The sequence below is a fragment of the Echeneis naucrates genome, chromosome 5 (genome assembly GCF_900963305.1).
Source record: "Echeneis naucrates chromosome 5, fEcheNa1.1, whole genome shotgun sequence".
In the NCBI taxonomy this organism is placed as follows: Eukaryota; Metazoa; Chordata; class Actinopteri; order Carangiformes; family Echeneidae; genus Echeneis; species Echeneis naucrates.
In genome coordinates, this window is record NC_042515.1 from 22,437,322 (window position 1) to 22,448,294 (window position 10,973).

Sequence of the window (10,973 nt, forward strand, 5' to 3'; positions counted from 1 at the left end):
TGTTAGTTTGTTTTCGTGATATAAAGATCCTACTACTCCAGCAAATCCCATGACTGCAGCGGGTTTGTGTGTGTGTGTGTGTGTGCTCGCGTTGGGAATCTCCTCCCCGTCACAGTAGTTGTGTTCATATGGTAAGAGGAGGCAGGCGCTGCTGCACCGCTCAGTCCGTTCGGCACGGCTCAGAGCGCAGCATCTTCCGCTCCGCCTCTTTGCAAACTTCTTTGGACATCCACACCGAGGAGAAAGTCTCCCTTCTTCCCTTCAGTAACCTTGGCCCTGACGCGTGCTATAAAACGCACAGCCTGACGTTTTTCCCGATGTGGAGCCTTAAATGTTGTAAAAGCAAAACAAGCCGCTTTCCGGACCCGACGTGGGACGCGGTGTTTGCGTTTTGGATGTGCGGATCTTGGCGCTGCGCACACCGGCACAAGCATCCGAAGTGCTAGTAGCGGAGAAAAAGACTTTAGAGACTTTGTGCCGAGAGGAGGACGGCGTGGCGGGGGGGCTGGAGAGATGGTCCAGAACGTAATCCTGGTATTTTTCCGCAGGAGGCTGAGCCAAAGGCCCGCGGTGGAGGAGCTGGAGAGCCGGAACATCCTGAAGCGTAAGTAGTTCATCCATCCACAGCCGTGAGTCACTCACACGGAGGTCCTCCTTTTTATTCTTTGTGCCGTTGAGCAGAGCCCATTAGTTTTCATTTCATTTAAAGCAAACAGTAATTCTTGTAATATTCATATGCAGGCAACAAAGTATAGGTGAATGGTTTACACCGACATCAAAAGGATATTTCAAAATAAGACATGTTTATTTGTCTCATTATTTACAAAATTATTCTTTCATAATATAATTTGAGAGGAATCAATACCTGTACAACATATCTCTCAACCAGTACGTTGATGGCAGAAATGGCGATATATTTACTTTCATTGAAACTAACTTGTATAGATGTTACTTTTCAACTTTTTTTTGTATCGTCTCCAATGTGGCCTTTTCCTGCTTTTGTCCTTTTGATATTATTGTAAAATGGAATATTTATTGGTAATGACCTATTGTTGAGACAAAAGAACTCAGGTAACAGTATTTTCTGACATTTTACTGAGTAATTCATGAAAAAAAATCCTTGAGCACTGGCCTTTATGAAGGAGGTTAGTACCTAGCTGTAAAAGGTGGTAGCACTCAGCGCTGTTAATGTGTCAGATTTCTGAGAAATTGACAAAAATGTTGAAAAATGATAAGGAAAGTTTTATCAGATGGACACCAAACCTGCTGTAGTGGATGGCTTTTCTGTAGCTAATTTTCTAGGCGTGTTCCCAACTTCCATTGTAATCCTGCTGATTTACTTTTATATGAGTAAAAAAAAAAATAATAATAAAAAAAAAAAAATATATATATATATATATAAGTGTGTGTGAGATATGAGTCTCTATATGGAAGAAATGCTGCAGTAGTAGTTCTGGTTATATATTCATGTTCATGTGTAGTGTAAGCTCGTGCTTGACTCCTTAAAATGACTGGAACTCATTGTTATAATTTAACTTCCTCAGGGAGGAGGTGTCAGATTATAACACATCAATCTGTGGAGCTAGTCCCACTGTCCCTGAAAGCTCAGAACAGCTATGAAGCAGCCGTGTGAGGAATGAAGTCCCACATTAGCGCTGACTGTTTTGGCCACCTGTGGGCTCTGGGCAGCTGTTCCTATCATCTCCGAGCCCATCGTGTTCCCGCTAAACACACCACATTTGGCAATAGGATTTTCACTCTGAGCCCCATCCTCTGACAAAATGAGAGTCTTTAATAAAACCCAACCAAAGAGTGAAGCAGGTGCCAATGCTCGTGTTTAAGCTGCCGAACTAGTTCAACAGCTTAAAATATTTTTTGGAATGGAATTGAGAAAGAGATTAAAAATAAACAAAGTAACATCTAGTGATTTTTATGCATCTAATAAAGATAAATCCTATTAGTGCTTTAATCTGCCTGTGAGCCACTCTTTAACTCACTCATTGCTAAACCTGACTTGAAGTCAGTCCATGAGTCCTGACCTCAGCACTGTCAGTCATGAATATTGACTGTCAGGAGGATTGGACATATTAGCGCTGTTAATCACAGACATCTTCAACTGTGCAGTTTCGTCAGAGACAGAGAGTTTACCTGATGTTCAGGATAGTGACTGAGCTCACCGGGATGATTCCTTTCTGATATCCATCACTCAAATAGTTCTTGAGCTGCATTTGGTGATGATATTTGTTTCCGCTTGTGCCATCAGAGAGAAATGACCAGACGGAGCAGGAGGAGAGGAGGGAAATCAAACAGCGGCTGAACAGAAAGGTAGGCAGTGGTGGCAGCTGCAGTGATTTTAGCTATCACCCGAAAATGTCATCACTTTAATTCCTCATTTTGTCCCCACATGATTCAGTCAACCAACCTAAACCGTAATACCCGACCTGCTTCTGTTTTTCCACATTTAGCTGCTATGGCCACTCTCTTTATCTTCATCTTTTACTGATGAGGGCTGAATAGTTATGTCTGTTTTCCAGTTGAACCAGCGGCCCACGGTGGACGAGCTGCGGGACAGAAAGATCCTGATCCGTTTCAGCGACTATGTAGAGGTGGCCAAAGCTCAGGACTACGACAGAAGAGCTGACAAGCCCTGGACCAGACTGTCAGCTGCTGATAAGGTAGTTGGAAAGATAACAAATAGTAAAATAATTATCACAGATGTCTCCATATTTTGTTATGTGTGGTCGGTCCCTCTCCTAATGGGAGGGCCATTGTGGCACAGGCTGGTGCTGTCAGACGCTGCTCACTCAGCACCCTCAGATCTGCACTCACTGCCACTGAAACTGTAGTAGCTACAGTTTAGAAATGGAAACTGTTGATTCTAGAGAATTCGTCATTTTTACTTGTTTAATCCAGGTCACATTGATTTAATTAGTTATCTTATTACAATGTACAATAGTCTGCAAAGTGAAGCCAGAGCCTTAGAGTTTTCATCCTATCTAATGACCACCAGGGATGATCAGATTGTATTGAAGTCTATGGGAAAATGGCTGTACTTCTCACTTGATTTTTCTGATTAATCATGACACAGGCATTAACTTGCATCATGACCCTCATTAAATGACTGAAATTTAGTATTTTCCAGTGAGCGGCATGTCTAATAGAACCCCCTGCCACATACTACTCTCCTACCTAAGAGGCAGTTGAGCTTATATAATCGACACCTCGGCCACAGATGCGTCTGCATTTTCATCATGCCCTCGTTCGAAGTTCACCACCTGAGTATCTGTCTATGAAGGAAAACACCTGGGCTCACAACGCACGTTGGTTTTGTTCACAGGCAGCAATACGGAAGGAGCTGAATGAGTTCAAAAGTAACGAGATGGAAGTTCATTCTTCAAGCAAGCATCTGACAAGGTGAGCGTGAGCTCGACTCGTTATATATTGTTTTGTTTTGTCCTTTTTGTCCGTGTTATTATTAGCGTGTGATGTCTAAGGGGGGCAGTGTGACATTGTGAAAAAGACTCAAATGTGCATTTCCCAGCAGTCCAAGAGCATACATCCTGCAGAGCAAAGCATAAATTTAGCTGCAATCAGGTTGCACCCCATTGCACTAGCTCTGCATTGTTATAAATGTACACCCATATTTAGTTCATTTTTTGCTTATGTCAAGCCCGTCTGTATCCTAAATTAGCTGGGGTTGAGCTTATGTAAGGCCCCGCTCTTGCAAAGGTGCCGATGGCTGCTGTTAAGAGCGCTGGCCTTCAGGCTAATAATAGAACTTCTGATTGATGAAATCCTCTGTTAGCCCTTACTCACTTTCCCTTTTTTCCCCTCCTGTAGGTTCCACCGGCCATAGCAAGGTTTCTTCTGTGAAGAGTTGCTGATACTTGGTTCTGTCAGTGAAGACCTTGCACGGAGTCTTCCAGTGCCCTGGCCCACAGTCAGTGGGTGTCCTGATATTTGGGTCCAGCAAACCTTGGAGGCTATGTCTCTAGAGATGGAGCTGCCGGTGAACGGAGACGCATGCAGCCAGCTCCACTTCTTGCTCAGAGGAACATCTCCTTAACCCTCATTTCACCTTCTCAAGAGGAGCAGGAAGGATCAAGGTCATATATTTGCCATAGATAAGCAGAGACTTCTTTTTGTAAAGAGACTTTTTTTTTTTTTTTGTCCTTTTTTGATGCCACAGGGGGAAAATGTGCATGTGACCGAGTCAATCAGTCCCACTCCAGTATCAGTAGTCACATCCCCGAGCTGTGTCTGAGTCTCACTGATTCAGTTGATGATGATTTCATATCGACAGTGTAAATGTTCTTAAAAGGAAACCCTGTCTGTGTACAAGACAAAATCCCTTTGTAAGCACTATTTATTGTCTGCACAATACAGGTTTTCAATTTGTAACAAACTTTGTTTTGTCTTGTGTATTGTGTTGTTTTTGATGTGTTTTTCAAATCACATTTTAACCTCAAGCTGAAATGTGTGAGACTTAAAGCCTGGATTTGGATGTGTCAGAATTGGGGTGATAATTACTGACTAAGCATCACGAATGGGCTTTAATCCCATCAGATTTATTTGTTATTATGCTCCAGTAAGCAGATAATAAAATTGTAGCCCAGTTCACCTTGTTGCATCACATAAAACAGCAATTAGTGCAGGCAGTGACCTGTTTCTTAGCACCGTGGTTTGTTTTTCTCTGACAAATGAGGGCAGGCATCACTCGCTTGGCATTAAGCAGGTTAGTTAGGTTAAAGTCTCTCATGAAAACAAGTTCACCTGGCTTTATTTGTTCAATTTGGAGCAAGTGGTGGATCTAATCGCTGTTTGTGCTGAAGCTTTGCACTTGCAGAGGTTAGAGGAACAGTGAGAGAAACAAGCCTTTGTGTGTGGCTTACTGAGCCTGTTATTCCCAGATAGGGACATTAAAATAATGCAGATGCATGTGAGGCCACCGTAAAGCTTATTTCATTAGGTGGAAGCCTCTTACCTGACATTATATAAAAAAAAAAAAAATCCAACCAAGCGTGACATGGTGATATCTTTGGGTTGCATTTGTAGGGCAGTTTTTAGCTTGCGCTCTGCCATCAACATGCGTGTTACGTGAGTCACAGCCTCCATCCTGGCACCTGGTGGAGGAACAGATGGCCGCTCCCGTTTAAACGTTACTGTACTCCAGGACCACTCGCTGTCTGGAGTAATAGAACGAGCTGCCACTGGGCTGACCAGAGCTGTGGCGGCTGATAGTCGGGTCCAGGACAGCCCCTGGGAACCTGTGGAGACGCGTGGGAGGAACAAATGTTGATGTCATAGGTTTGAGGGGGAAAGCCTGACTTCCGGGTGTCCCTCAGATGGACAAAGGATTGAGGATTCAGTTACACACACTCAACATATGTTCTGCAGTTTGAAGCCAAGTGCAGCCGTGATGACTCTCCTTTTAAAAATAGGCCTTGGATTAAAAAACAGGCTATAGTCCAAAAGGACTACATCTTTTTATATTCTGGAAAACAGTTGGCCAGTAATTGGCTGCATGGTATATGTATAGTAGACAGCGTCACAGTTACTCAACACTGATCACAGGAATTGTTATTCTGTATCTCGAGTTAGCAACAAATCTGTGCTTCAAAAAGTCAATATTCACACAAGGAATCATTCACATGGTTGATGAATGAATGATGAACAAACATAACAAGTGACAATTCTTTTATGCCAAACAGGCCATTATGGTGCATCAGTGATGTAACTCAATCACTGGTACTTATGCATCAGTTTTTTCCATTTCAATCGCAGCCAGTCCCTGGAGCAAACGTCACTATTGAGCATCATCTTGGCTCCTAATATGGTCTTTTATTATATAACAACTAGCGACAAACACAAGATGACAGCCCCAAATAAAGGCATGGCGCTGGGAGGCCGTGTGGATGTATACCCTGACAACACAGTGATATGACAGCCATGACTGTGAGTGAAGAACATCCATACAAACGAGCACCAGGCAGCCCTGGAGGAGCCAATAGGGGACCTTTGTTTTTGTTTGTGGTGCAACTTGATTTCATTTCAAGTGCAGAGGAGTCACACAGCATTAAGCTTGTTTTTGCTGCATTGTTGGGTCACAGTTTACATACGCACCCCTTTATCTACCATGCCACATAATAACTGCTACAGTAGAGTAAGTCACTGTCTGCGAATCCAGTAATTACAAACAGCCTACAGTATCCAAGTACACGACACAACAACAGAGTGTTTCCAGGTCATGCATCCCTTCGGAGAGATCATAATGTGCACATCTTTGGGGAGTGCCGCTGTTGGAGGTTGTATTTTACTTCTAAGATATTTTCTACTGTGATCAATAATGGTCAGTGGTTGAATGGAACTAAGGACATTCGGTCAGTTTAGGGGACATGCAAGACATGAGGGGTTTATAAAATATGGCACAGCCAGTAAAGCACTTATAATTGTTTAGAACAAGAAATTATATATGACTGTCAGAATATCACTCTTGCTTTTTCATAGTAAAACATCTGGTCCTTCATTTAACTAAGACTTTGACTTAAATTGTAACGAAGCAGCTTTTTCCCATGGTGAGTGGTTTCACCACTGGTGATGGAGGAAGGAAGGAAGATGATGTCGGCCCGTTACCCATATAGTGTAAAATACGACTATTTAACTGGCTGGTTTCAAATAGAGGGGGAAAAAGTCTAAAAACAGAGCTAACTAAAGTTGGAAGTTGTTAATAGAAGCAGTTGCATGAATAAGTACCCTACATCAAAATTGTGTTACTTTTGGCTAAGGCTCTATTACATTTCAGAGGAGATTATCAACTTTGTTTTTAATTCTACATGGCAGTTTTTATTAATTTTATAAAAGCACGTTATCAACTACTGAATGCACTTTTCAGTAGTAAATAAATTAGTCAAGAATTTACTTTAGGCGGTATTAAAATGCACTTTTTATAATAATACATGAGTAAAGGTAATCAGGTAATATAATCGATGCATAATTGCTGCCTTAGAAATATTAATGCCATCTATTGGTGCTTTTAACACGTGTCTTAGTTTATTTCATTCAAGTACAGGATCTGAGTACTTCTATTGGAAAAAAAAGTGACACACTTGCTGCAGATTTGAGCCATAGCACCATCTTTTGTCCCACAACCGTAACTGCCAGAAAGATGCACACAAATCAGCATTCCCACAGTGAGAGGTCAGTATAGCTGTTGTTTAAAGAATGTCAGTCGTCCATGTATATGCACAAAATTGTACAAAACAGAGGTTCAGTGAAATTTTCCTACAGAAATGACCACCATCACCTTTCTGTATGTGTTGGTTCCCTACAGGAAATTTTCCCATCATTGTGAATTTGAAAAGTTGACTGTTTCTGAGTGATTTTTACTCCAAATGTGAAGATGAAATTTTCTTTCTTTGTTAAAAATAAGTGCGAAAAAAATACTTAGTGAGCTTAGTCAGATCATTTTCAATGTTTTCTGACAGAAGTTAAATTTGAAAAACACAATTTGAAATTTATAAAACAAGTTGACTGAAAATGACTTTAGTTGCTTACTGTGGATTGTTATACACTAAATGCTGCCTCTAATGGAAATTTTTGTTTTTCTTAGTGGTGTGTGGCCTATAAAAGGCTTGATATGCTCAGTTAGTTATGGTGTGGACAGCTGCTCTCATGTTTTAAGTATGCCATCAGTTGCAGGAACTGATGCAGATGGAAGAACGCCTTCCAATGAGCTGAAATCTGCAGGCTGCCAAATTGTCCTCTGGAATCTGGGCTCTCATATCAGTGGAAACTTTTTGGTGAAAGGTCAGTTACTGCCACGGATCTAAAGGACCCAGTCACAGTGCAACACATGAGCTACCACTGTTTCCTTTAATTCCTCAAACGCCAAACAAGCTCCAGAAAATGAGGTCAAGCCCTGGTGGTCGTTGCAGAAAGTAAACAAGCTGCTCAGGTTTCAAACGGATCATTAAATCTTTTCCCCTTGCATGAAATCAGCAAAGAATATGGATTCATTACTTTGTTTCATCACTGTTTTCCCCTAACTTAGACTGTCAGTCATTAAATTGGGTCACCAGAGTTGACATAGCGCAAAGTAAGCAAATTCTTTTGTTGTTATTTGCAGAAGTGGCAGGGATATAGTCAGACAAGTTCAAATATTTAGGGGAGTTATTCCCTCAGTTTCACACATGAGGGTCAGTTTACTTGTCACAAGGGCATTCCTGGCTTGAGGCATACGCACACACATACACACAAACAAAGCAGTTTTAAGTTGGAGGTATGAACTTTGAAAGAAGTGGTGGTGTAATATCCGAGATCTTGCAGTTCTAAAGTGCAACATCAAATCAATGGTGTATCCTACTAAGAGTGAGCAAAAGTACAGAGTCCAGCCAGATGTTTTGTTTTACCCATATGGCGTGTTATATCAAGCTACAATTCGTCCGTTACAATCTATTTTGTAATGAAGTCAAGCATAAGCTGCTGTTGTTGAAAATGAAGTCCCACAGGTGGACAGTGTTCGTTAACTCTGAAGTCTTTGCCTTCACCAATATAAGATCTGTCTCAATTCTTATAGCTCTGGCATCTTCTCATCCGAGGTTGGAGAAAGAAATCAAATCTTGACTTCAGCAGTGGTCTCACATAGCCAGGGTAAGAGACGGCATTTCTTAAAAACTAGTCACAATTGTCATCACAGCATAGGCAGCATAACAGAATGTCGGCTGTGTGAAATTTACAGTGTGCGGGCTTGCTAGCTTGAAGATGTAGTAGAGGGGATTTCAAAAAGAGGCAAGCAGGAAGGGAGGAGAGTCCCACCCTGTGTAGACACCCATGGAAGGCCGAATGCAAACAGCCTACATCTACTGAGTCAGCCTTATTTATGCATCGCTGCACCAAGAATGAGTGTTAACCTTGCCATTTAGCTAAACGTAACAATACTGTGAAGACTGTAATCTGTCATTACAATGAAATGTCCAGAATTCAAAACACTGTCTGAATCTGATAATATCAAAGCAAAGGCAAATCAAGCAGCGGGTCAGTGCAACACCATTTACCGCCACTTCATCTTGCACAATCGTCATTAATCATGCGACAGCATGTAAGCATCGTTTGAGATCGAATGATTGCAACTTTTATCTCGATGCCTAGATGTTTCATTTGTAGCAATACCTAACCTGATTATATGCTTTGAATCTAACATTTGAATCTGAGCAACATAATGTATAAAGGGGCATAAAATAGAAATGCTTATGTAAAGTACTCAAGGTTTTTTTCAACTGCTGGAGTAAATGCTTGCATACATCACATCACCTTTAATAGTAAAGTAAGGGGAAGATTTGGCAGCAGTGAGTGTACAGTAGTTCCAGTGTGACTTCTTGTGTGCATTTGTCGACGCTCCCTCATGTGGACGCTCAGGTGAAATGCAGCATGCTGTCCTCACACTCCCTTGGCACGGCCACCTTGTAGCTGTGACATGAGAGTTTGTAATTTTGCCCATTGTTGTTGTCCCAGTAATCAGATCCCTTTACGTGGTAGCAGATGGCAAATTCCAAGATCGCTCCAGGCTCCAAAATGAAAGGTGGGACTGGCAGACGAAATCTGAAAGTATCTGTTGCTGGAGCGTTGCCCTCCCCGCACTTTGCACTCGATACCCAGACTGCCGTTGTATGTGTGTGTGCTCTCCAGTTGGTGAAAGAGTAATGCACGGTGACCTCTTTTTCATAGGCTAAATTAAGTACTTGTATAGTGCCTGTTATTCCCTGCTCTGAACACAGGACCTGCTGTAGACACACACTCTGAGCGCACAGACGCTTCAGAAAGTCCGGCAGAGCTCCCATATTTTCAGGGAAACAAGGTTTGAGGTAAGGCAGGGACAGTTCCAATGACCTCCCAAAGGCCAGCTCAGAGCTCATCAGTAGCCTGAACATAACATGATGGGGAATCAGGGGGTGGTCCTGAACTTTGAAAACTTTCACTTCCTCTAAATCCAATCCCAGTGAGTCCACGAAGCGTACCTGGAGGCTCCGGGGCTCTTTCTTCCTCTCTACAGACAAAGAAAGAGACTGAGATCGTCTCCTCATGATGGTCTTCACTGGAGGATCGCTTGGCACCTTGGGCTTTGACTTGGACTCATTTACCGAGGGAGCTCTCACACTGGGAGGACGGATCCGAACAGGAGCTTTAGGAGGTTGAGGCTTTGGATCATAAATATCCCGAAGGCGGATGGTGGTGTTTTTAGTGCTGCTGGAGCCATTTATGAAGTGAATCTGGATCCCACTCTTCTCACCACAACCTCTCTTTTGCCATTTATCACAAGCCCCGGCCATGTTCACTACATAAAATCACCTTGAAAAACAAGCAAACCAATGCACAACTGAATCACTTAGGTTTTCATGCCACTATCTGTTACAATCACTCATCTCCAGTCCAAATAGCAACCATAACACAACCACTAGTTAGATGCTTCAAAATCAAATCTTAATCAGTGCAAATGGTGAAGCAAAACATGTTCAAGACGGACCAAACCTTTGCAGCAGAGCTCTTCTGCTGTTGACCTGGCTGACTTCACTGTGTGGAAGTTTCTACGGAACCCGACTGCAACTGGATGACGGATAGGAGAAAACTGCCTTTGCCTGTGAGTGGTAATAAATCGCCACTGGAAGCCCAGCACAAAATCTTGAGCAAGAAATAATGAAGCAACTGTCATCGGATGATCTGAAGACTCACCCACCAGGATCTACTTACAAAAACTTCAGCGACGACTAGGCATGGAAAAAAACTGTGATCTGTGGCTCTCACCCTTGACACATAATGTGAGACCATAACTGGGGATGGGTGGTGGAGAGGGAATATTTATAGCAGGTGGTGTTGGGCTTGGCCTCTGTTCTTTGAAGATGCCATTCTTGCTTCTGTATAGTTACTGGGTTAAATGGCTGAACCCCACAGTCAGACTGCTATCTATTTACAGCCATGTT

The 10,973-nt window shown here is 42.4% G+C and overlaps 2 protein-coding genes across 3 annotated transcripts in view; one reads left to right on the top strand and one right to left on the bottom strand.

The window, feature by feature from the left end:
• phactr3b (phosphatase and actin regulator 3b) overlaps nt 1-4,587 on the top strand; it is a 44,618-nt gene extending 40,031 nt beyond the window's left edge. Inside the window, exons 10-14 of one of the 2 annotated variants that reach the window (XM_029502146.1) lie at nt 549-604; nt 2,264-2,325; nt 2,535-2,675; nt 3,338-3,414; nt 3,841-4,587. In XM_029502146.1, the coding sequence (XP_029358006.1) occupies nt 549-604; nt 2,264-2,325; nt 2,535-2,675; nt 3,338-3,414; nt 3,841-3,856 (352 nt within the window). In that variant the 3' untranslated portion in view covers nt 3,857-4,587. The remainder of the gene's footprint in view (nt 1-548; nt 605-2,263; nt 2,326-2,534; nt 2,676-3,337; nt 3,415-3,840) is intronic. The other variant, XM_029502147.1, reaches the window with a different exon arrangement.
• A 435-nt stretch (nt 4,588-5,022) lies between these two features.
• Nucleotides 5,023-10,791, bottom strand: ppp1r3db (protein phosphatase 1, regulatory subunit 3Db). The gene is made up of 2 exons (XM_029502167.1): nt 10,525-10,791; nt 5,023-10,344 (listed from the first exon to the last, which is right to left on the bottom strand). The coding sequence occupies exon 2, from the start codon at nt 10,323-10,325 to the stop codon at nt 9,411-9,413; it is 915 nt and encodes a 304-aa protein (XP_029358027.1). The 5' UTR covers nt 10,326-10,344; nt 10,525-10,791; the 3' UTR covers nt 5,023-9,410.
• Between the last annotated feature and the right edge of the window lie 182 nt (nt 10,792-10,973).